The sequence below is a fragment of the Neofelis nebulosa genome, chromosome 6 (genome assembly GCF_028018385.1).
Source record: "Neofelis nebulosa isolate mNeoNeb1 chromosome 6, mNeoNeb1.pri, whole genome shotgun sequence".
NCBI classification, from domain to species: Eukaryota; Metazoa; Chordata; class Mammalia; order Carnivora; family Felidae; genus Neofelis; species Neofelis nebulosa.
In genome coordinates, this window is record NC_080787.1 from 119,539,176 (window position 1) to 119,566,535 (window position 27,360).

Here is a 27,360-nt window from a genome sequence, read left to right on the forward strand (position 1 = left end):
ATGCAGATTTGTTTTTAAATTTTCAGGGCGGCAAAGGCCCAAAAGACCCAACTGGAACATTCTCCAGCTTGGTAAACGTTACAGTTCAAACTGGGTGCTCAAGCAGCACCTCTCACTACTCCATCAGCAAGCCCCATCACGTCTACTTTTAAACTACATCTCCGTCCACTTCTCTCCCACCTTACCCTCCACAGGCTATCATCCCTCACTTAGATTAGAAAGATGTCCTCCCTGGGGCGCCTGGGTGGCTCAGTCGGTTAAGCATCCAGCTTCATTCAGCTCAGGTCATGACCTCACCGTTTGTGGGTTCGAGCCCGCATCTGTTATCAGCACGGAGCCCACTTTGGACCCCCATCTCCCTCTCTCTGCCCCTCCCCTGCTCCTGCTCTCTCTCTCCCACTCCCCAAAACAATAAATATTAAAAAAAAAAAAAACAACAAGATGTCCTTCTAACTACTCTCACCAAAATCCAGATGACTCCCTCCAAACCACTGTTTGCACGATGCTGAGAGTGATCCTTATAAAATGAAAATCTGATCATGACCTTTTCAGACTTTTGTTCCACTCTTTCTCTATAAAAAACTCCCCACAATCATTTATAGTCAAGCTCCTCTTCACAGTGCCCTCTCCAAGAATGGTGGGCTACTGTTAGTTGCTAAAATACACCACATTCTCTCCTGTCCCCACGCAAGCTGTGCTCTTCGCCTAGACTCTTCTGCTCATCTTCCTTCACATCAAGAATTCCTGGGACACCTGGGTGGTGCAGTCAGTTGGGCATCGGACTCTTGGTTTCCGCTCAGGTCATGATCTCGCGGTTTGTGGTGCGGAGCCCCACATGGGGCTCTGCATTGAGTGAGGGGTCTGCTTGGGACTCTCTCTCTTTCCCTCTCTCTCTGCCCCTCCCCCATTCATGCTCTAAATAAATAAATAAACAAATAAATAAACAAACAAACGTAGGTGAACAAAAAAAGTTCACTCTTTCATTCTCAGTAACTGCAAGGCAAAGACAATCTTCCTGAAAGACATTCTACTAACTCCTTTAGGGTACTTCACAAATTTAGGATTACTTCTTTATAAGTATCTGTTTAACATCTGTCTTCCCTAGACTGTAAGGACCATAATAGAAGGTTTATGCTGAAAAGGATCATGTCCTCAGTCCCTAAAGCATGCCATAGTAAATGTGCTCAACATATTTTTAAAGATTCATTGAAAATGTCCTCCAAAAAAAAAAGAAAAGAAAAGAAAAGAAAAGAAAAGAAAATGTCCTCCAAAACCTTGGAAGAAGAAGCAGACCTAATGAAGAAGCCTCACCTTACAGTCCAGCAATGGGACAGTTGGAAAAAAACATTTTCCTAAACCTTGAGGTAGAAAAGTAGGACAGACAGAGAGGGGTCTGGTCCTAAAACCTTATCTGGGAGTAAAGTTGAAAACAGAGGATATTAATTAGGAAATTCTACCTATGATTGTTATTTATTAAAGAATTTATCATATATTTTACATCCTTACAGTTTCTAGCTAAATTTTGTACATATAGTTAGTATTTAGTAAATAATTGTTTTTTAATGTAAAATATTAAAGCAGAATGACGTGCTAGAACTTTAGTTTTGGATCTTAGGATGTAAGACCAGATCCAGATTTAATGCTTACATGGTCTGGTACTAGAGGATCAGAAAGACAGCAAACCTGGAAATAACAGAACTTCCTTCAGCTTGACCATTAATAATAATATATACAGCCCTTAAAATTATTGCTATCCTTTAAAATTCATTATCTTCTAAATAGACAAATAATGTATAAACCAACCTTAACTGCTTCTATATGATATAATGTGACATTTTCAGGTGTGACTTGTGGAATTGTTCTTTTTTTCATCATGATAAGTGTACTCTTTAATCCCCCAACCACCTCCCCTCTGGCAACCATCAGTTCCTTCTCTACAATTAAGAGTCTGGTTTTTTGGTTTCTCTCTCTCTCTCTCTTTGTGGAATTGTTCTTATTTTATCATAAAATTCTTTATAAACAAAGAAGACCACAGTTTCCCTTGGAAAAATTTTACTCAAAGTATGTTTGTAGTGCTTGGCATCGTAGTAAACTAAGGAAGGCCAAGGTGGCTGTGGAATCAGTAAAACACCATGGGTAACAAACATTAGGTTATTTATAAGCTAAAAGGGGTAAGAGCCAAAAAGGATAACAATATAACTCTATGCCATAACTCTCCCATATATAAATAGCATGTGATTAATCACTTATAAAATTGCCTTGTATCAATTGTCAAAATTGGAGAAGGCTTTGCTCTATACTCCCAGCAGTTAAGTAAATTTTCAGAGGGAAAAAATAAACATGCCAGTCAGTCAGTAGCAGAAAACTAATCTTAATATTAATAGTTTCAAGATTCCAGGTAATGAAGGAAATAAGTAACATTAAAATACGCACCACTCTAAATATTTATTTAATTATACCTGGCTATATACCAAAAATAATAAAAATAATAATACTTTTAGCACCAACTAGACAGAAGTAAAACAGCTCTAAATACTTAGGATTTGTTGTGTTTTTACTTTTTTAAGTTTACTTATTTATTTTGAGAGAGAGAAAGCGCAAGTAAGTGGCGAAGGGACAGAGAGAGAGGCAGCAAGAGAGAGAGAGAGAGAGAGAGAGAGAGAGAGAGAGAGAGAATCCCAAGCAGATTCTGTGCTATCAACACAGAGCCTGACGGAGAAGATCGTGACCTGAGCCTTAAGTCAGACACTTAACTGACTATGCCACCCAGGCTCCCCTAAATACTTGAGATTTTTATCTTGCTTTCAAACGAGTACATGTAAAATTTTATACTTAATCAAATAAACATCAAAATGAGTTACATATTTAAATACCTCAGCTTTCTCATTTTGGTTTTGATTGAATTCTTCCCATTTCCCCTCCTTTATTTCTTACTCCAACACCCTTACAGATTCTCTCCCAGTTTTTATTCATCCAAATTTTGATGATCCCCGTTCTCTTAGTTTAGATCTAAAGTTTATGTGATTATCACTTATTAGAATTTCTTTTTCCCTATTAGATGTAGCTAACACATAAACAGTAAAATCTCATTAACTGAAGGTGGGGTAAGGTCATATTGTGAATTATTTTAAAATCTGAACTGCAGAACACTTTAAAAGAATATGTTTTTATACTCTAAAGTGTTTTTTCTAATAGTAAGTGTTTTTAACATGTTGACTAACATAACTCCCCTAGAGAATTTTTCTCATGAATAGGTAGGGATGCTTTGCTATTAGCATCCTGTTCATTGCTGAAGTGTGAAAAAGGCCAACAATTAGTTCTCTTAGGAACCCTAAATAAATCCCCTGAAACTACAGTCATCTTATTTCCTTAAAACTCGCTTTCTGTCAAATTGTTAAAAAAAAATAAATCACAGCCTCACTTTCATTTCAAGGAGCCTAATTTATAATCTGTGGTCAGTTCTCGATTTCGAAACAGGTCATTTTCTCCACCTGGGCTCCTGGATGGGGTAGGCCTTGCCTGCTCCTCCCGGCAGGGTCCAGGGAATCTACATTTGGGGCACTTCCTTGAGAAACCTCAGCCCTTGGAAGAATCGTTGCTCTCCCTGCCCACTTAAACTAACCAGCTCCCCCACCCCACGGGGGAGACATTTACTCTGTTCAATAAACAACACTTGGCAAAGAGCCTTCCTCTACCTAATTTGCATCCCAATATCCTCCTCTGCTTTTACTAGGACTATATTAAAGGGCTGCTGGAGAGCAGAGGCATCAATGCTCCTCTGTCCAGATAACTGCCTATTCCTCTAAATGTTTAATTATGGTAATGTTCATAACTCAAAGGTTTCAGGATGTATGCCGAATTATGAGGTTATGCCATTCTGACATACAAAATGCAAAATGCATATATTCTTATCATTATATCCTGGAATTAGGCCAGAGAATAAATACGGAATAAAAACATCTATCTTAACAAGAAGTTTGGCTAGATGGCCACATAGAAAGACAGAGAACTGAGAGAAAGAAAGAATGACAGAGACAAAAGACAGACAGCAAGCTATTTTACTAGCTTTTATTTGATGAAATACCTCCGCTCACAAATTTTACCATCAAAGGTTTTGAGTTTGCTTTTTTGTTCCTTAGTTGTTGTTTTTAAGTCTTGGGTATCTTTCTATTCAGAACTTTTTAGATGTTCCATTGAGTATCACCATTGGTATTTCTTTTTAATTAAATTTTACTTAACGTAGTGTTTTCTTTTAAAATCAAGATGCAGGTGGGTCGCCTGGGTGGCTCAGGTGGTCAAGTGTCTGACTTCAGCTCAGGTCATGAGCTCACAGTTCGTGAGTTGGAGCCCAGCGTCGGGCTCTGTGCTGACAGCTCAGAGCCTGAAGCCTGCTTCGAATTCTGTGTGTCCCTTTCTCTCTCTCTCTCTCTCTACCCCTCTCCTGCTCACACTCGTGTGTGTGTGTGTGTGTGTGTGTGTGTGTGTGTGTCTCCCTCTCAAACATAAATCAACATTTAAATAAATAAATAGATAGATAGATAGATAGATAGATAAATAAATAAAAATAAAATCAAGATGCAGGTTTACTTCAAGACAAATGTGAATAATGAGTTTGTATAGGCTTGTCCAAAGTACATTTGCCTTCTGTTGTTTTGTCAAGTGTAACATCAAACTGGGAAAAATAAATATAAATAAAAATTATAGCTCCTTCATTCACCACAAAAGCTATAAAAGTACCCAACCGGAGTTGGTACTCCTGAAACACTGAATTATAAACTTTTGAGTTTGAAAAATACTTTTTTTTAATAATTACATCCAACATGGAGTTCAAACTCACAACCCCAAGATTAAGAGTCGCATGATCTTCCAACTGAGCCAGCCAGGCACCCCCTGAAATATACTTTAAAAGGTACTTAATACAATCATATTTAGTCAAATCTTGTAGCCAATTCATATTTTAAGAGGCAAAAGTAAGTCATTATAACTTTCATTTGTGTAGATCTTTCAAGGTGGAAAAGCACATTCACATAAATTACCTTATTTAATCCTTATAACTCTCTAAATAGTTATAGTAGTAATGGTATTACCTCCAAACTGAGGATAAGGAAATAGACTCAGCTAAATTAAATCACTCATTCACCAAATTAGGCAAACCCTATATTCTGTAAAGCACACCAATGTGCCACAACATAATGGTCAAAGATTAATCTTGGAGTTTACAAACTGTGTGACTTTGTGCACACCACAGACCTTACGCTACATCACATGATGGCTGTGAGCATTATATGAAAAACTGGGGTACTTTCCTGCTGGTTTGGTCAAACCCAAGTGAGAAATTCATTTCATGCTGTGACTGAATACACATAGACAGAAATATATAAATCTATTTCATTAAAACCAAAATTTCATGAAATAATACCTCCTCTGTGGTATGCGTACCTATTTTTATTATCGTTGTTATATTCTCTATTTCATTTTTTTTTGAGTTGGCTGCTACCTACTGAACTGAATTCCATACCCACTAAATGGGTGGCTGCATGCAGTTTGAAAATACTGAATTGATGTTTACAAAGTACCTGGTCCAGTGCTAGACTCAGTAAAATAATATTTTTGAAAGTTAATGTCACAATAGGCTAAGGAACCCTAAAACATTAAAGAAGGATTCTTTTTTTTTGTCCTTGAAATGACAGTCTAGAAAAGACATGTAGGGGCACCTGGGTGGCTCAGTTGGTTAAGCATCTGACTTTGGCTCAGGTCATGATCTCTCACAGGTGGTGAGTTCGAGCCCCGCATCAGGCTCTGTGCTGACAGCTCAGAGCCTGGAGCCTGCTTCAGATTCTTTGTCTCCCTCTCTCTCTGCCCCTCCCCTGCTCACACTCTGTCTCCTGCTCTCTCTCAAAAATAAATAAACATTAAAAAAATTTTGTTTAAAAAAAAACATGTAAACACTCCAGTGAAATAACACAAATGGCTTCAGTGTCTGACACCAGTATCAGGTAAAATTCTAATGCTCACACATTGTTGTGTTACATCATTAGGCTTCAACAAAGTGGCTAAGACAGTGAGAAATGAATTACTGATCTTTATCAGACCCTGATGAGCAACAGTGTTGTGACAGAAAATAACACTATGCAGAAGTTGTCTGTTAAAAACAAATGCTCTAAAATGGTTTGTCCTGGAAAATACAATCATTTAATTACCTTTAGCAATGGGGCATTAAGGGAGGTTCTTTCGTTTCAATCACTGTGTCCAATACTGGTAAGCTTTCCAGCCTTATGAATTACTACAGTATACTAACAATTAAATCTTTGAATGTGCTTAGCTAATTCAGCCATCATTCTTGAATATCAACTAATTGCTATAGTATTATAGGCATAAAAGTAAGAGACTGAGTTTAACATCTACTGATCCCCGACACATAGTAGAAATTGATGTATAAAGTAAATCCCTAAGAGTTTATATTAACATATGCCTCTTTCCTATAACCACGTTTAAGTGCAGAAAAACAAAACTTCTAGCCAATTTAGTACTACACCTTTATTAATACTAAGTAATATTTGTCTCTATGTTTTCTCCCACTTGGTTTCTTCCAGGAAGAGAGACCACTAAGAAGAGACCACTAACTAAGAAGGATTAAAATCTGTATTTTGTTTTGAACAAACAAGGAAACATTTTTATGAAATCTAGTTTTAAATCATAAGGTTTGGAATGTTCCCAAATTCTTGAAATTGTTCTTATGTGAGGGAGGAAAGTTTTTTCCAAATATGAGATGAAAATTTTTATGTAAGATATGCAGAGAAAAGTCATACAGAGAGAAATCCATTTTGCCAAAATAACGCTTGGATCCTTTCAGCACTCTGTCATTATATTACTAAATTCACACACACACACACACACACACACATACACACACACAGCTTCCTACCAAAAGGAACAAAACAAAACATGCATATACAACATATACACAATCTGCCAATTTCACAAAATATCTTACAATATACTCCAAAGTGTGAATATCTTACTTTTAGACACTATCTTTTCAGTGGGCAGAGCCTAACAAAAGCATACAAGACACAAGAATTTTCATTTAGCACTGCAGTATTAACTTACATGACATTTTTTAGAACATGAAATATTCTTGTCTTATGGAAATAAATACTGTAAGAGCATGTGTTAAAACAACATTCCACTTTTTTGTGACACTGAGAGAGATTTAAAAATAAAGAATTTTAGATAAGTAAAATAATCAGAAGTAACTTTGGCAAACAATTGATAATTCAGTGGAAAATAATAAAAGATCATTAAATCAAGAACTGAAATAAAGAACTATATGCCGTGTATAAAAAAATGTATATTTTGTAGATCTTAATTTCATAGACATCCAAAATACTCCATCAAAGCAGCAATGTATAGCACACCAGGATGTAAATCCATTCACTTTCACTAGCATGTTTACTCTTCAAACATTTTTAAATAAATGTTGGGTGCTCTTGTGGGCCACAGTGATATGCTATTATAAGGATTATAAAATAATTTTAAAGCTATATTGGTTGGAAACCCACTACCTACTGTGTCATATTCTGGAAAAGATAGTGCTTACATGAAAATGTACATAATTCAAAGGCATTTAAAAGCTTACTCTTTAAGTATACTTGAGCAGGGCTCTAAGGAGAGTGACTACTCACACCGACATTTACGACCAAAGATGTTCACCCTGTGCGGTGAGAAAACTTCAATTGAGCAGGGGGACATAGTTCTTAGAACTTTTCCTGTGAACTCCATAGTGGATGCTCCCAAAGCCTTCTAGGCTGAGCACTGACTATCTATGAACCTAAACTGTTGGAAACTAAATCCTCAATAATGGGTTTCAATATGAACTTGTATTTCTCACACTAAATTCTGCTTTATTGGGAGAGTGTTATAGAAAAGCCTCATAATTTAAGAGGATTCACTCACTGTACCCATCACACCCATATCCAAGATTATAAATAGCATTGAGTGGTATGCCAGAGCCAACCCATACCAGCTGCTAACCATCAACTGTTAACATCTCCAACAATTTTGTGAGCCAGTTGTTAATCAACAGCCATTTTTAAAAACTAAATTATATAAACTTAGAGCTGAATAAATTACATTTAAAACAGAGGTACTAACTCAAAACTCCTTACTTCCTAAATATTTTACTACATTATACAATTGCTATATTACCTCTACGTTCTCGAAGCTATTTACTTCTCTTGTATTTGTATGGCAGAAACTTCTCTTGTGCTTGTATGGCTATATAATGGTGTGCCACCACTCATCATTCCCGACTCTGTTCAGTGATGTGACACTGGTAATTTGAAACCATTCACAGTGGTAGCATTTACCAAGGGGATTTGGCAAATGCTAAAACCTGAACTTGGGTGTTGTTGTTGTTGTTGTTGTTGTTGTTGTTGTTGTTGTTGTGGTTGTTTTTGGGAGTTCACTTAAAGCATTTACCATCATCACCATTATTTCCTCAGTTTTCCATGAGCATTGTGTGGCCATGCTTGAGCATTTGCCATTCATTGATGGCCTTCTGATCCAGAAAAGCCTAACTAATCACCCCAGCAGTGAGTGACTGTCTTTTCCCCACATCCAGATAGTACTCTCTCGCTGTACCTCCCACTCTGCATTATAACTTAGTTATTTCTAGATCCTCCAACTAGTCTGTGAAGTCCTTGAGTGCAGGGACTTGGTCGACTTTTTCATCTCTTTACTCTCTGTGCTAAACACACCGCCTGGCACAAAAATGGACAATCATTAAATATTGTGTGAACTTATCTGAAACGAGACAAGCTCTGCCATACACATCGTATTGAATGAAAAAGCCACTAGCTCCCCAGCACCTCTAACAGAGATCATAGTCAATCGTATGAATGCACAAATCAGTGCTGTCTGTCCCAACAAGATATTGCCAGAGAGAATGTGCTAATAATTTAGACTGGTATCACTATTTAACAAGCTCATAAGGATGTTATATTCAACAAGCTGTCATATAAAGTTCAAGTCTATTGCCATAATGGACAGAAGAGATATATCCTTTTTCTCATTGTTCACATACAAGACAATGCTTGAGGGGCATCTGGTTGGCTTTTTATAAAAAATATGTATAAAGAGTATGTGGCTCTTTATAAAAAATAAACTTAAAAAAAGAGACAATGCCTGATGTAGCTCTAATTCCAACAATTAATGGGGGTGTCAACAACAAGTCTCCACCTCAAAGGAAACCTCCTAACTGTTTTCAAGGCATCTGAATAAGTAACTGCTGGTAGGAGATCCTGCCTTCCTTTCTCCTCTACCCTTTATCTGACCACATTTGAAGCAACATGAGATACTCTTAAGATTACATGCTTTTCTTCCCTTTTTAAGTTTTGTTTTGTTTTGTTTTGTTTTTTGTTTTTTAGTTATCTCTACAAATCTTTGTTTTTAGAGCTATCTCTACCTCTATCTCGTGGGGCTCAAACTCACAACCCCGAGATCAAGAGTCACATTCTCTGACTGAGCCAACCAGGCCTCCCCTATGCTTTTCTAAAATGTGCTGGCAACTGGGTAAGTTTGTGATACAATTATGAATGAGTGATGGAGGTCGATAAAGTGCCGTCCAACTACTGGTATCCTGATTCCAAACTGTAAGCAAACTGAGAGACCTGGAAAGATAGATCTTAAATGGATACTTAGGTGAACAGCGTGGGAACTGTGGGAAATACAGAGCACTAGCCTATAGATTCCTGTACCCAAGCTAAAGGAGTGAACAACAGCCCTAGAAAGAATTCCCAGTCCTCACCTGGGATCTGCATTCCTGATAAGAATGAGCCAGAAATCTCCTTTACAGAATCTAAGAAACCAAGCCTTGAGTGCAAGGAGTCAGAGCACCTCAGTCCTTCTGGATATTTCTGCCCTAAAATTCCCTGGTTTATTCATTTCTTCAATTTCCTCATCCAAAAAGACTAGAAGTCAGTCTGAACCACACTGGTTAGAATGTATAGTTCATATAGGACACCTGGGTGATTCAATCGCTTGAGCATCTGACTTTGGATTAGGTCATGATCTCACAGTTTGTGGGTTCAAGCTCCATAACAAGATAGGTGCTGTCAGTGAGGAGCCTGCTTGGGATTCTTGCTTTCTCCTCTTCTCTCACCTTCCCCCGCTTGCACTTTCTCTCTGGGTCAAAATAAATAAATACATTTTGTTTTTTTAAGTAGGCTCTACATCCAACACGGGACTTGAACTCAGGACCCTGAGATCAACAGTCACATGCTCTACTGAATGAGCCAGCCAGGCACTCCTGTTCCTATGTATATTATATTTAAGTATACTGTCTGTTACATAGTATTTTCAATCCACACATAGGTCCATCATTCTCTTGTTCCAACTTGATATCCTTTGGGTATTTGTTGTGACATATGTAAGAACCGGTCTGCTTTCCACATAATAACTGGGTCATGATTCTAGAGCACAGAACAAGCAGTCCAGTGTGCATCCCCTTTTTGGAATAGTTCCATATTTCAGTTTATATATGCTATAAGAGTTTGTTTTGTTGTTTTTGTGCTCCTTTTTATTAAGACTATGAATTTGGGCAAATGTTCCATCAAAATGACATCTTAAGAAACCTACATTTTAAATGGAGAGGAGCTTATGAAAACACTTTCTGCCACCACAATCACAAAAACCTATGTTAGTAGGAACATCCAGTCAGGGTACAAAATTGCATTATTATGATAACTTGAATATTATAAAAGTATTATATCTGCGAGATTCAAACCTGCAGTGCAAAGAGCTTCTCTGATAAGAAAGTTGACAGGAATTTTTAATTGTATCTGGAGAGCAAACATTTTCATTAGTAGAACTCAAGGAAAAGGGAGACTTATTTCAATTAAAGCTAGAGGGAGTATATATAGTAAGAAAGTGAGAGTACAAAAGATCTGAAGCTTGAGTGGCACATAAAATCCTTGTTGAAGTTGAGAGATGCTTTCCTCCACAATGACCACAATGGCCACAGAGCAATTCTGTAAGCAAGCTAACAATCGTTAAAAGTTTAGCCAGACCCTGAGTCATATGCCAGGATTCTAAAATGGCTTTTCCCTGTTGACAGTGGCTTGAAAAAGTCTTGGGGATTAAATGGATTTGAAACTACCTGAGCTAAGTAAGATTAAATATCCACAGCAACCTTCAAAAGGAAAACAAAACAGTCATCTAGAATTCATAGGGAAACAGAGGTTCTAAATGCCAGTAATTCATTTACTCAGCATGTGTCAAATGCAAATGGCATACCCTTTTCTCCTTCTACAGACTTCGGAGAAACAACATTCTTTAGGAACTGAGGAGGTATCTCTTTATCTTCTGCAAATTCTTATTATCATTCCTAAACCTGAATACTCCTTCTAGATTGGACAACAGTGTCACTGGGATGGACGCTTCTGGAAGTGATAGAGATTTCACTCCTCAACTTTCTGGTCAATGCCCATCTCAATCTTTTTCCCAAATTAGAGCTTTTGTATTTTATCTGTGATTGAATCTGTCCAGGCTGGAAGCAGTTTTATGAGTGCCCCAAATTTCCCACCTTCTCCAACCTGGATAAGAAATGTTAAATGCATTTTCTAAAGATGTCTGAGGTATACACACCTAAAATGTACAGCTTCTGATAACTCTCACTGTACAGATATAGTTTTGGGGGGTTGTTTGTTTTTATTTTGGTTTTTGTTTTTAGTCATTCATCCTAGGAGTCTGATTCCTTAGGAATCAGTATAAATTTCCCACTTGTTTTCATAAACATTGAATGATGTTCCTTATAATGTTTGCTGTGGCCTCTGTTAATCAGCATACGGAATTATTTCAGACATCTACCGTTTGCTGGTTTTATTTTAAAGGAGAAGATAATGGAGTCAGAGATTTTTAAAGATATCAGCTTGGGATAGGATATTATGCAAACTTGGATTCATTTAGCCCAAACATAAGGACATGATAACAAAAGCTAAAGAGAATGAATTTTATTAATGTGTCACACAATCTTTGAAGCACTTTAACTCAATATTGAAAAAAAAAATCCAGGATAGGTAGGTACTTGTATTACCCTATTTCACAGACACAGTGTGGAAACCTGAAGGAACATGGTTAGGTCCAGTAGCAAGAAAACATTGGAACCATTATTCATACTCAAGTACAGTCAGGTTCCAAAGTCTGTGATCTTAAACATTATGCTATATGCTATTAAACATTATGCTATATGCTATATGCTATATGCATTATGCTATACATTATTTATGACTGGAGATCAGCATTTCAGTGTCCCTTGCTTAAATATAAAATGGGCACAAAATGTTAGTGACTCAACTAAATTAATTTTTCCAAATGTGGGGGCACCTGGCTGGTTCAGACAGTGGAGCATGGGACTCTTGATCTCGGGGTTGTGAGTTTGAGCCCCATGATAAGTGTAGAGATTACTTCAAAAAATAAAGTCTTGGGGCGCCTGGGTGGCTCAGTCGGTTAAGTGGCCAACTTCGGCTCAGGTCATGGCCTCATGTCTCATGGGTTGGGGCCCCCACATCGGGCTCTATGTTGACAGCTCGGGGCATGGAGCCTGCTTCAGATTCTGTGTCTCCCTCTCTCTATCCCTCCCCCATTCACACTGTGTGTGTCTCTCTCTCAAAAATAAATAAACATTTAAAAAATAATAATAAAATAAAATAAAGTCCTAAAAAGTAAAAAATAACATAAGTTTTCTACATTTCAATTTCTGAAGCTCCAGTCTATGGAATTCAGGGACTTTTTTTCTTTTCTTAGAACAATGTACACATCTCCAAATTTGCTTCTCTCCTTCATTCATACATTGCAGGTCGTTTAGGCCTCTTTTAATACAGAGGTTTAAAATCCCCATTTCCTGTAGGGCAATAGGTGTATTTAAATGAGAATACTGCTGCCCCCTCCAAAATGAAAGACTAAAGCACCGGGTATTGAATTTGCTGCTTCCGGGAGGCAGGTGCGGGGGCAGTCTAGGGATTATCTAGCCCACTCTGGGTTGCCAGGACTCGTGGCCAGAGGCTGGCCTCTCTTCCTACGGGTCGCCCACCACTTGCGACAATGAGCTTCACTGAAGCTGCAGCAGACAGAAGGCTGATCAGAGAAAACAGAGGCAGTCGATAAACAGCTGTAGGTCACAGCAACTATGAATCTGCAGCCAAACAGCCAGGACCTCTGCATCGGAATGTTCACACTGTGAATGTGCATTTACACACAGCCTCCGGGAGGCCGCCCCCCAATCTTCCTGCTCATGTTCCCAGAGGGAGAATAAGTGATGGTGAGCCTCTAGAAAGACAACTGTGCTCGCTTCTCTGTCCAACCTGTTTACACCTGCTTACACTTCCGATTACTCAACTTCTGGGAAATTCCACTTGATAGAATTCTATTATCATTGCAGCAAATTTTTGCATAATGCTTTTTTGGTAGGCTTCTAGTTTTTTGTGTGTAGACTCAAGGATATGGAAAGATTGCTGACACAATGAATTCTCCCAGGCAGCTTCTAAAGTGGACCGGCAAATTGTTGGAGACAGTCTGAACTCAGATTTGCCAAGCCACAGGCAGGGGTACGGTCAGTTACAAAATAGCTCCAGGCTTTACCCGTGAATCACTAGATGTGAAGCTCTGCAAAAGTAATCTTTAACCACTCCTTTAATAATCACAAAAGTCACATCTGCTCCCAAAGGGCAAGGACAGTGCCTGGCTTGCTTGCCAGCATATCCAAGACCTGTCACAGCATTGACACTTAGCAGATGTTGAACGATATGTAGAGTGGAAGAATAAATAAAGACATATAAACCTTATCAGAATTGCGCTCTGGCCAGCCAGGCCCACCAGTTCAGATAACGAGAGCATTTTTTGTTTCTTCATGAAAATACTCAAAGGAAAAACTATACTTTCCATAAACATGCTCTATAGGATTGCAGTCCTTAAAACATTTGCTTAAAATTTTTCAGTAAAAGTGGTTCATAATCATGCAATCTTTACTGACATATCTGGAGAAAACACAAATATTGTTTGGGAGGATTACAGAGTAGAGTTTACTTATACAGAGAGAAAATAAGTATATAGGTGAAAATGAATCCGAGAAGGTACATTTTATGATTCACGATACGAAATTTACTCACTGTTCACAAGAAATGTACTGGCTTCTTTCTCATACCACTTTCCCCAAAGCTTAGATATGCAAACAGATATACAATGTATAACTGCAAATGTGCAAAGCATCTATTCGTTTCATTTCCATTGTTCAGCATATTATTTTTGCCTTCAACAATAATTTATTATCAAACTTCAATTCCCAACAAAAATAAATTATATTTTATGGTAGTTTACAATTATAAAAAATACTTTCATACACATTATTAATTTTACCTTTCTTCTTCTTTTTTTTTTTTTTTTTTTTTCAACGTTTTTTATTTATTTTTTGGGACAGAGAGAGACAGAGCATGAACGGGGGAGGGGCAGAGAGAGGGAGACACAGAATCGGAAACAGGCTCCAGGCTCCGAGCCATCAGCCCAGAGCCATCAGCCCAGAGCCTGACGCGGGGCTCGAACTCACGGACCGCGAGATCGTGACCTGGCTGAAGTCGGACGCTTAACCGACTGCGCCACCCAGGCGCCCCGCTTCTTCTTTTTTTAATGTTTATTGATTTTTTGAGAGACTGTGTGAGTGGGGGAGCAGCAAAGAGAGAGGGAGATACAGAATCTGAAGCAGGCTCCAGGCTCTGAGCTGTTGGCACAGAGCCCAAAACGGGGCTCGAACCTACAAGCCGTGAGATCATGACCTGAGCCGAAGTCGGACGCTTAACTGACTGAGCCACCCAGGCATCCCTAATTGTACTTTTAAAAACTGTCTTACTAAGTAACTAAAGAAGATATTACAATCACTCTTCATTGTAATATTCCCATTTTAATGAGAAGGAAATTAAGGATTAAGCAGAAAGGTATTAACTCCAAATCTCAGAGCCGGAAAGTAACAAAACTAAGACTGGCACACAGTCATAGAATGCCCAGTGCTCCATGCACTTAATGGACTCACAGGGGCGCCTGGGTGGCTCAGTCGGTTAGGTTAAGCATCGCTCTCTTGCTTTCAGCTCAGGTTATGATCTCCAGGTTTCGTGAGTTCAAGCCCCACACTGCACTGGCAGCTCAGAGCCTGGAGCCTGCTTGGGTTTTGCTCTCTGCCTCTCTCTCTGCCCCTCCTCCACTTGCGCGCGCGCTCTCTCTCTCTCTCTCTCTCTCTCTCTCTCTCAAAATAAATAAATAAACTTAAAAAAATGGACTCATATAGATCTTGAAAGAAACCTTTTTCTCTCTCCGAAGCAGATCACTGCCAACCTCATGACCTCATACATTACCTAAGTATTTAAATGTCAGTTTATCTAAAGTGGCAAAAATGGGTCAATACTAGATAGCACTCTGACTCAACCGGCCAGGTTGTTAGGCAAATTATTGCAAACTTTATTCAGGAATCACACCTGATAAGGATATAAATAAGGGATGAAAAAGAGTCATGGAGGAAGCAGGAAATACAAAGGGAAGAAAATAGTAATTCAGTAACTTTTTTAAGATAACGAAGATGTGTTGAAAGAAATCTCCAGTGACAAAAAGAAGCATGCTCCAGTCAATAAACCTTCTTCCACAACCACTGGCTTCACCCCTATGTTGCCAGGCCAGCTGCTCTGGCTAGAAAAGGGCCATAGCAGCCATGGAAGTTCCTGGGGATGAGACTCTGGTCTAAACTGGCACAGCCACATTTGAGCCCCTGGTCCTCAGACACACCCAGCTTTAGGCCACCAGCACAAGTATGCATCTAACACAGGCCCGGTAAATCTCTCATTATGGGGGGGGGGGGGGGGGGGCCTGGGCAAACAGCTAGTTTCCTACATTTCATTCAGTATTCAGTACCCCAAGCTATTTCTTATAGCAACTCTTTTGAATATCCCATGTTGTTCAGAAATGCATTATAAAGTTAGGCACAAGAGCTGAGAAGATCAAAATTATAAGCAAGTTCACCTTCATCTCTTGAGTTTTTCAAAATTAGTTTCCGAAGTGAAGAGTTTCTAGGCTCAATTTCTCTGGGTCAATTAGCATCATTTATCACAGCTTCGCTTATCCCTTGACTTCTAAAAGTAAACAAATGCATGCATGCAAACACCTATACATGTACATATGGAGGATAAATGAAAATCAAGCAGTTTCCTAAGATGGTCTCTTCTATTCACAGACATATTAATTACTATCACCTCATATCTGGATTCCAACATTTTTTAATTTTAAATTTTTATTATTTTTTTTGAGAGAGAGAGAGAGAGAGAGAGAGAGAGAGAGATGGAGTGCATGAGTGGGGGAGAGGGGCAGAAGAAGAGGAAGAGAGAATCCCAAGCAGGCTCCACTCTCAGCGTGGAGCCTGATGCGGGGCTCGATGCCAGAACCCTGAGATCATGATCTCAGCTGAAATCAAGAGTCAGACACTACCCTGTGAAGCAGCCAACTCTTAATTTTGACTCAGGTCATGATCTCAGTTTGTGAGATCGAGCACCCCACAGGGCTCTGAGCTGACAGCACAGAACCTGCCTGGGATTCTCTCTCCCTCTCTTTCTGCCCCTCTTCCACTCAGGCTCACTCACTCTCTCTCTCTCTTTCAAAATAAATAAATAAACATTAAAAAAAAAGTCAGACACCCAACCCACTGAGCCACCCAGTAGCCCCTGGATTATAATTTTAATGAAAGCCAATCCTTAGGTCAGGCTTGCTTTTGGAAACATTGCTTTAGAACTTTAAAATACAAACCAGAATAAGTAAACAAAAGTTTAAATAATAACTACCTGTATAAATTACCATTAAGCAAAACAATGTATATGTTGGTGACAAAAGTGACCTAAAAATTAAAAATCTTGAATTTGAGCTAAGTTCTTCAGAGCTGTATGACTTTGGACCAGTTATACCAAATGAAGGGGTATTAACTTCTAAAGTCCTTTTCACCACTTAAAATTCTGTGAATTTTTAACGTTGGACTTACTCAATCATGAGGCAAAGACAATAAGACAATGAAAATAATAAAACCCATGTTTTAAGCAGTCCCCAAAAGAAACACTTCCAAAATTATGAACTGCTGGTCTGCAATGCATGCAAAACTGCCATGTGCAAAGTGCCTCGGTCCTCTCTTCCTCCCCCGCCCTCTTCCACTTAGATTCTGACAAGGCTAGGCCACCATGCCTTCTTGATGTTACCATTAGTGGTCCATAGCTGGGAACCAACTAATGCAACTGCCTTTTCCTCACCATATACTTTCTTTCCCCTCAAAGGATTATAAATACACACACAGATCTACCACACTTTCTTTGCTTTTACTTCTCATGCCGTACTAAATTCTATCTTGAGTAATCACACTGTAGCTTGGTTGTCTTTCCAGAACCCATCCTCCTATCTGCTGATAAATAATGGTTTGATCCACCGTGCCCCCATCAGTCCATGTGACCTGAATGGGGATCTAGAGCTGAACCCAGAATCCTAGTGGATTAAGCCAATCAGTGTACTTGCCTCCCCTCAGTTGGAGCCTTAAATCAGGGGGCTGGATACGTGATTGCTGAATCTGATCAGAGTGAACCTCAGGGCCTTTGCAGGTACAACCACCACATAAAGCACACATTTTCCAAACACACGTGAACTAAAAATCTTGCGGTATGGGAGCCGCCAAAGCTACCGTGCCTCTAAATGGAGCTTAAGAATGAAGCTCCTGGAGTGCCCCAGAGCTAAGCTGAGCAGGCAGAAAGGGATCATACCCCAGTGGAGTTATGTGAACTCTACATCAAGCTTCAGCTGAATCGTCAGTTAGGAGAGAAAATAAATTCTGCTTGTATCCGGTCTCGGTCGCCTTTTCTGCCAACAAGCAACCAAAAAAATGTTTACCTGCTACAGACATGTAAATATTCAATAATGAATTTGGGTTCTACAAGTTCCTCACACACCTGAGGCAAGTTATGACGTAACCTCTCTAGTCCTCAGTTCACAAAGCGGAGAGGATTCCTATCTTAAAGGATTATCATGAGGATTTAAATTCATGGGAAACATTGATCATAAGGCCTGGCAGGTCGTAGGCACTCAGTACATGGCTGCTTTTATTGTTTTTGCAAGAGCTCCTCTCCCATGTGTGCGAGAATAAATTAACCTAATTACTGCTGACAAGAATCAAAGTAGAAGTAGCACAAAAGGAAAGCTCTAGAATGTGTAGTAAATTTAGAAAATATAACAAGTCAAAATCTGCAGACTCTAAAGCTCTTTAAGGTGTCTAGAAGTACCTTTCAGAGTTTCTCTCCATCACTAAGCTGCACTCTAGCACTGATCTATCTGGAATTAAGCCTCTTCCATTAAACACCAGTGTCTAGAATAAGTACATGTGGAAATCATTGATTTGTAGTTTATTTATTAATTCAGCAACCATATTCTTTGTATTTCGAACAACACAGGTTAAGAGACTTTCACTTACAGTATCAAACATGCAGAGAATTCTGTTGTGTGTTGCCCCAAACTCCAGCTCCCAATATCATAACACAACCATTATGGGTTAATATTAATTTATATTTCTTGGTTTTCATTAGTCTCTGCCATAACCATGTCATTATGCCAGTATTGTCTAAATCACTAGTGAATGGCAAAAACAAATACAGCAGTGGTGATTTAATCAGAGACTTCACTGTTAAAACAGCCAGCCAAAGTAGACACGTTTAGAATAGCAAACGGATAACAAAACACACTTACAGGCTCATTAATAAGAAGGCAATTAGGTCTTCTGGGAAAATTCATTTTCTAAAAGAATGCTAAAGCAAGCTATAAAATGCAAGTAAAATTGTGTTTTGACATGAATACTATACACTGTCTATTACATCATAATTTTTCTCTTGAGAAAACTGACAAGAATCTGTTCTTAAATATGAGCACAAAAGATAGTAAAAAGAACACCAGTTATATTTAATGCATTCTATCTAATTCTCATTCATTACATTTGACTGTCCTTAAATGAGCTCCTTATTACAAAGATCTTTAAATTACACATAGAAGCAAAAGATAAATATAAAACAAGAAACTGCTGCTAGTAATATCAGAGGGAATATCATTTCCTGTATCAACATATCAGTGTGCTAAATAAAAATTATTGGCATAGGGGTGCCTGGGTGGCTCAGTTGTTTAAGCGTCCAACTTCGCTCAGGTCATGATCTCACAGTCCGTGAGTTTGAGCCCTGCGTCGGGCTCTGTGCTGACAGCTTGCAACCTGGAGCCTGCTTCGGATTCTGTGTCTCCATCTCTCTCTGCCCCTCACCCGCTCACACTCTGTCTCTGTCTCTCAAACATAAATAAACATTAAAAAAAATTTTTTTTTAATTATTGGCAGATATCACGTTTGGTCCCTCGATAATATCCTTACCTTTTAAATATGTTCATAGCCAAAACTATTTACATTTAGCCTTGTTTTATTCTCTTATGAAAATATTTCTTTCAAAACTGTTTGAGTATTCTTTTTAAAAAGTGAATACTACTGCTGTTTTGATGTGTCTGCGGCGTTAAATTAAGTAAATACTGATCAGAAATATAATTCCAGGGAAATAGGGAAATGTGTTTCACATTGTAGTTAATCCCTTCACAATACTCTTAGTATTCTACAGGAAAGTGCATGTGACAAATCTTTTCAAGATGAACTTTCTTTGGCCTAAAGCAGTATTTCTCAAAATTCAATGTTCAAGCAAATCACCTGGGGGTTTCATTAAAATGCAAATTCTGAGTCAGTTGTTCTGAGAAGGGCTCTAATAAGTGACTCCAAGGCTGATGTCGCTGGTCCCTGGACCACAATTCAAGCAGCAAAATTCTAGGGCACCTTGGAGCTGATGAATCCAATGACCATGAAGCATTCAGTCATCAACCCCTGGGTAGGCTGTGAAGCCACCAGAAAGACTTCCTCTCTACTCTTGAATTTGCTGAATGATCCAAGGAGAATCATATCAAGGAGCTGTGGCCAGTATGTCACTTAAGCAGCTGCGTGGTCACCCCACCCCCCAACAAAGATTAGGGGAATCTCTGTAGCTGGTCAGCTGCTACTCTGGATGGGGTTTGGAGAATCAGCCTAAAAGCAGCTGGTTAAGGAACAGGCTGACTGGGAAGGGTTTATATAAATAGACACCAATCTGGAGGAAGATTTATTATTTCTTCATTAAAAGTATAGTACAATATATTATATACTCCATAGTTCATGTGTCCATGTCAGTGTTTTCATCTATGAAATAGGCAAAATAATTATCTATTTGCAATACTCTTTCCAAAATAGAAGTACAGGAGTTGGATTCCATCTGTAGATGTCCTTAGCTTCCTTCTCACCTGAACCTTTGGACAATGAAATTCTATCATTGTTAAGATGTGTGTGTGTGTGTGTGTGTGTGTGTGTGACATACACAAAACACATACTTCTATCTTTCAGCCTTCCCAACAAATTAATGCAGTCACTCACCTAGACACTCTTTTATTTGGCCTTAATTCTGAGTTCCTCTTACAAAGGTAATTCCTAGAATGACTACCTGCAGAAAAATTCAGCCAGCACTGCCTTGTTCATCGTGTTTAGTAACAGAGCGCTACAATCATATAAAGTGGAAACACAGATTATTTCACTCAGGACTACTTAATTTGCTCCTAAAACAATTGTAAGTGACAAAATAAGCCACTTGTAATTTTTAATGGATTATCAACACACAGAGGAGAAAGCCAAAAACCCCAAGCAGAGTTAAGTGGTGATATGGCAATGTTCCCCGACTGGATCAATGCGGTCCTTCCATCCCAGGCCCAGTGTTTTCCCAGAACCTCGACACTCTGCAAAACCTCACAAAACCAAGTTGAATTATGTATGTTCAAGCTTTTTTTAATGTTTATTTCTTTTTGAAAGAGAGAGAGACAGAGACAGAGCACAAGCAGAGGAGGAGCAGAGAGAGGGAGACACAGAATCCAAAGCAGGCTCCAGGCTTGAGATCATGACCTGAGCTTAACCGACTGAGCCACCCAGGTGCCCCTGTTCAAGTTTTTATTACTAAAATATTAACTACAAAAGAATTTCCATAAGAATCCTTCAGGAAAATAAACATACTTCTCACAACACAATCTTCACGGAACTAATAAAAACTTTTATGTGGAACTAAGTTTCTTTAAGAACACTGTTCATAAGAACACATTTCTACTAAGATGGAGTTTGAAGTCTGTAAACTATCTACCTCCAGAATTCTGATATCAAACATTCAAACATATTTTCTTCATTTTCCACAGCATAGCTGTACGTAACTTATCTCACGTATGTCAAAATAACAGGCAATAAGGTCCTCAAGTGTGCTCTATCCCCATTTACAAAAAGGAACTTAAAGTCTCTCTTCCATTCAGAGATATATAAGCACAAACACTGTGACACTAAAATACCATTTCATGAAAAAATAAAATATCATTTCACGGATGTACATACAAGTTTATTTCTGGCTTCAGTTAAAATTAAAATTATCCTGATGGACAGACTGACTTACCTCGCTGTCAAATCCCAGTTTAACACATCATGAACTGGTAAGATATCATTGTCAAGATACCACTGTTCAGTAACTATGACAAACAGCATGAGTTTTGGTGAAAACACAAGTCATGTTCAAAAGCAATTATAACCTTTTTAGGCAAAGAGAAACACACTTGATAAAGGAACACAAAACAAATACATATGATCAAAGGGTAAAGTCTGAGAGGAATACACAGAGGGAAATTTTTACATCCACAGAATAAGAAATGAATGTGTTTGGACAAAGGCAAAGGCTGATTCCAATAAACAAATCAAAAATAAGGCTTCCCCCCCTCTCTTTAGAAAATTAAAGATCAAACACACACACACACACACACACACACACACACACACACACACAATCCTAGTGTTCTTTGTTTTGTCTTTAAGAACAATCTGTAAACTCTCTTGATGTTTCCTGCTCTGAGTCGTGCAGTATTCCTCTTCCTGCTCTCCATGAAGAGCAAGCAGAGGAAATGGGAACAGCACAGGGCAGATGAGGACAGCATTTTCCATGCCTCTGAGAAGTACATCCATATTTAGCATGATTTACACTGTCTTTAATACCACCTTGAGCAGACCTAGATCACTGCACTTCAAAAGTATTAGCAGGCAACAACACAGTTTCTCTCTATAGGACCATATCACGTGAATCAAATGTTTTTTTTTGAAGGCCACAAAAATGTGTTGTAAACCATCATTGGTAGAAACGTGAGATTTGGTGGGAAAATTGGCGTTTGCTCTGGGTACTGGTTGAGTCACATTTCCAGTTTTTAAGAACAGGTCCAGCACCACAAGATATTCAGTGAGAACAAAAAGGCTGTGATTTTGTGTGTGCGCATGTGGGCTTTGTTATTGCTAAAGAGGAGTGGGAAGGAGGGTGGGAGAGGGGAAGAGTGGCAGAGGGGTTGACATAGTTTTCAAATTCGCATTTATGAATACAAAGAGAAGAGCTGTCAGCAGCACACGTGCCAAAGCCCGAATAGCAGCCAGACCTGCCTCTTCCCGTCTGGGTAGGCCAGACACAAAACGACATCTTGCAATCTAGGAAAATCAGCAGAGTCAGATATATGGACAACAGTAAGAGAAAAACCAGTCCTGGAACTGTCCAGTTACGTATCATTACTAGCGTTAGAATTTAAAGTTTCAATGAATTGAGGGACGAGGAAATCAACAAGCGAACCTTAAGACAAACTGTTTCTGATGTATTTTCTTAGTAGGTAGTAAGTACAAAAGACATTAACTCTACATACAGAGACATCAAGGAGTCAGACAGCAGGAAAGTGTCATTGTTTAGATGAGTTGCAAGGTCCTATGGGATCAAGTGAGTGTGCGCTTACAGTGTGACATATCAGGAACTGTATGCTAGGTGAAGTCAGGATCTTGAGCTGCATTTCCAGGCTCACATCATACTAGAGACACAATAGTCCCTCTCTAGGTCACTGATAAGACTGCATCTAAAACCATGCATATTTTTTCTCCTTACTGAGATGAAAAAGCTGAATAACCAAGAGTTGAACAAACAGCTAAATGAATGGACTAAAAATATAGTTCTTCTGTTGGTAGAATACTAGAAATGTTAATGACCCTTCCACAAGAAGCTCAAGCAACAATTTACAAGAGGTAAGCAAAAAAAAAAAAAAAAGGATAATTTGTCTCACTGTGCTGATAAAATTATAGTCTGGCCAAACTAGCATGTTTATGTTTAATAAAGATTAAAATGAATGACCAGCGAGGGAAACACATACACATGCTCCTAAATTGTCACACACAGTGTGGCAAGGACACACACATACTGTCCTCACTCGGCGAGTGTGGGAGCGAGCAAAGGTGACTCATGTCAAGGTACTTACCCACCTTAATGTATGATGACTACACCCCCAGAGAACTGCATAATGCTTTACAACTTACGGTGTCCGTTCACATAAATTATTTCATACCATCCTCATAAAAATCAGGTGGAAAGGTTAGGACAGGTATTATTATCCCCATTTTATAGATGAGAAAGCTAAGCTTCCAGGTGACTTCATCTGTGACTTGTTTTGTCAGTCATCTGAGTCCTAGTACAGAAAACTTTCTCCTATTATAATATCAAGAGATAACAGTGACACAACCCAGTGAATAAATGTCAGTGCATCTTTGTGCTTCTATGCCTCAGTTTCCCCAGCTATGCCGCTGGTATCGTTTTAAGTGAAAGTAACGTAAGTTGATATTCATAGGCTGTTCTGGTTTTAAAGAGGTTCACCATGCAGCATTTTTACACTTTAATTCCAAAAACTAAGAAAAAAATCACAGTCATGAAAAAATATTCTTAAATTTGCGGTTTAAACAAAGCACACTGGATGAGTATATGACATATCCAATAATCCTTATTCTTTCAAAATTTGCTTTTGACACTTACTACATTAGGAGCCACATGGTAATATCTAAAAGTGGTAAATTGGCCTTAATGGATGTGATTTAAAAGATTTATTTAAAAGGTTATTTAAAAATTCTTAACATATATTTGTTTTAGACTTTTAAAGCATTTTGTTGAAATTCCTTAAAAGAAATAAAAGTGCATTATTTAAAGTAGAATATAAGGGGAAAAAAACAGCAAGAAAGAATACAGCTCCAATGTCTGAATCTATGTATTTGCAACAAAACTGACTACCATAAAATCTGAGGGCAGCAGAATACCACATGGCTTAGGAAAGCCAAAACATGAAAATCTTTACAAGACAAACTTTTAATTCATGGAGAAAAAGGCATATTCACAATCTGACTTTAAGCAGGGGGAATAAAAAGCATTCATTTCTGGGCATCTATGTAAATCATGAATGACAAAATTTTTAAGGCGCAGTCCTGCAAGAATTGCATTTATCAGGACTGCACATTCTGTTTTTTACATGTAAAACGTAAAGTCAAATGTTTTACGGTGTCACTAAAGCAAAGTCAGGCATATTTAGTTAAATTACTTAGAACTGGATGCCAACAAATGCAATTGTTCATTAGAGATAGCTAAACTCCAGGGATCAGAAAAGCTCATCTACACATTCTGTTAAGAGGAAATTTAATATTTACTAAAGGGTAAATAACATTGGAAAAGGCAAAAATAAAAGTTTCTTTATTGCTGAAAATTTGTCCATCAGCTGTTGAGACATTAATGGTTGCAACTCTTGAATACATGTAAGTTTAATCATGCAACTGGTAGGATTCAAACTTTCAATTAACAAACTACATGCCTTTTGAAGCGTAGGCTCTCAGTGCAGTGACAAACACTGTGCAGAAATCAATACCCACTCTAACTTGCCTGCATATAATGACTTACATCAAGCACGGTTCCGATACCAACCGGCATTGTATGTCAGAGACGCATGCAGTAGAAATGCTTACTCCAGAAAGAATTAAATTAAGCCATCGGATCATTCATTGCATAGATCTGTTGCACTGCATACATCACCGATATACATAGCTTTTCCTCTACACGCTGCATTTCATAATCTGCCTCAGTGCTGTTGTCCAACTCCTTTTACAGAGTTCCACAGAAGGGGAGAGGGGATGGGAGGGAAATCAACATCCCTCCGGATGAAAACACTCTGAGTTTATTTCCGGGAAACAGGACAGCCACAACAACCGACAAGTGCAAAGTAAGTTCGTTCTCGTTCTCCGCGTCCTGCGGCCTCAGCCAAGAGCGCGGCTGTCACTTCCCCGGGCTTCTCCATCACCCCTCGGCCACCAGTGCATCTCCATCTGCACCGAGAACCAGGGCAGCACTTGGGCTTGCCAGCCGAGCCGAGCTGGGCGGACTGGCGAGAAAAGTTGTCAGGACCGGCGAGAGGCAGACAAGCGCCCGGGAGCCCGCTCCCGAGTATGCACCTGGTGAAACTTCAGAGCCCCCAGAGGAGAAACCGAAAGAAGCAACCAAGGAAAGATAATAAAACTGGAAGGGTACAGAGTACAGGGCTGGGAGAGACGGGGTTTCGCGGACTTCTCTAAGTGGCTTTACCAAGAACCCCAAGAGCCAACCTGCAAGACCGCACCACATCCCTCCCTTTGGGCTCTCCCAGCTGGCGGCGGTCGTTGATAGCCCCCATCATTCAGGCGGGCTCCGGGGGTCACCGCGCCAGCTTCGCGGTGCTCCGCCGGAGGAGCGGACTGCCACCGCCCGGGGTCAAGCTTCCCCGGCTCGGCGCCCAGACCTCGCTGCGCAGGACGGCTCGGTGTGGATCCTTAGAATCATATTTCAAAACATCTTAACTGGCTCCGCCAACACACACACGGAACCTACTCCACGCAGTGCCCTAACCCACAGGGCAAAACCGGGAGCAGCCAACACCGGGGGAGGAGAAAGGGACTGGGGGAGGGACAGGGAAGTAGTTAGACAATAGTCAAGGGAGGTTATTCCCAGGACAAAAAGCACCTGGCAAAGCGCGCCGAGGTCAGTCCCTTCCAGTCTCCACATTTCTGACAATGGCTTCCCGGGGACATTTTTTTTTTTTTTTAAATGCTCCAGAGGCAGACAGCAACAAGCCCGCACCACGAGCAACAGAGTAGCCGTCCCCAGAGTCGTAACTACTTTTTCCTTCTCTCTTCCCCAGCGCGGTAAGCGTGCGCTGGGCGCCGAGGCTACCAGTTTAAAATCAAGGTCTCCCCGCGCTCCCGGACAGCCCTGCCAGCCCCGGGCCGGAGCGAGCCTCCGAGAGGAACAATGGGGTGCGGAGATGAAAGTTACCTGCGCCAAGTGGCGCCCAGCCCGGTGCCCCGCGTCCTACCTAGCACAAACTCTGGGGACATCTTTCCCTCTGCCCTGTGCCGCTCCCCCCACCCCCCGACTCCCCGGCCGCGTAAGCTTCCCGCGAATCCTTGCCCCCGGCCCCGGCAAGGAGCCGGCTCCAGCCCCCGCGAGCCCCGGGCCGGAGGCGTTCGTCGGGACTCCGGACAGCCCCCACCCCCTCCCCCAGCCGCCCGAGCCACTCACCTGCGGAGAACTGGCCTTGGGCCGACCCCAGGGGAGACCAAGGGGAGAGGAGCAAGAGCGGCACAAAAACAGGCAGCGCCGCCGCCGCCGTATCCATGTCGACTTTGGGAGAAGTTTCAAGCAGCTTTGCAAAGAGCTGCCGGGGGGGATCGCAGCGAAACCCACGGCCGAGGTGCCGGCCGGGCCTCGCGCGGTGAGGGTGGGAAGTCCACGGCAGCCCGCCGGCACTTTTGCCTTCTTCGCGGTGCCCAAACTACCGCTGGGGCGCAAGCGTCGCCCGCGTCGCCGGCCGGCCGCGGCGGCAGCTCTCCATGCTCGGCGGAGGCTGCTCCTGTTAGTCAAGAGTTACTTTGCTCGGGGAGGGACGGGGGCGGAGCCGGGGGTGACGTCGCCCCGCGGGCTCCGGGAGCTTCGGAGGAATGCAGGCTCGGGCGCGGCGCCGCCGCCTCCTGCCGGAGAGTCGCGCGCCAGCCCCGGCCGCGCGCCCCGCGCCTCTCGCCGCCTTTGTTCGCCGCCCGCCGCCGCTCGGGGGAGCGGGCGGGAAAGGGGATCTGCGCCGTTGGCTGCCCAGTGCCAGAAATCGGAGTTTGCGAGGCGACTGTTTGGTAAGCAGTGTGGCCGGACCACAGAGGACGGGCGCAGAGAAAGCCCGGCCGCCCAGACAGGGGCGTCTTGGGCTTCTGTCCCTGCGGTGCAGGTTCCACCGGAGCGGTTGCCGGTAGGAAGAAGCGGGAGTGGAGAAGCGCCCTAAGGAAACACCCACCTGCATTGAAAATTCCCTGTTCCT

The 27,360-nt window shown here is 40.6% G+C and overlaps 1 protein-coding gene across 12 annotated transcripts in view; it reads right to left on the reverse strand.

Annotated features, from left to right (window-relative positions):
• Positions 1-26,896, reverse strand: part of PTPRK (protein tyrosine phosphatase receptor type K) — a 566,426-nt gene extending 539,530 nt beyond the window's left edge. For 4 of the 12 annotated variants that reach the window (XM_058735208.1, XM_058735206.1, XM_058735207.1 and 1 more), the window contains exon 1: positions 26,574-26,892. In XM_058735208.1, the coding sequence (XP_058591191.1) occupies positions 26,574-26,670 (97 nt within the window). In that variant the 5' untranslated portion in view covers positions 26,671-26,892. Of the gene's footprint in view, positions 1-26,573 lie in introns of all 12 variants that reach the window. The other 8 variants (XM_058735214.1, XM_058735211.1, XM_058735210.1 and 5 more) reach the window with 4 other exon arrangements.
• Positions 26,897-27,360: the final 464 nt, after the last annotated feature.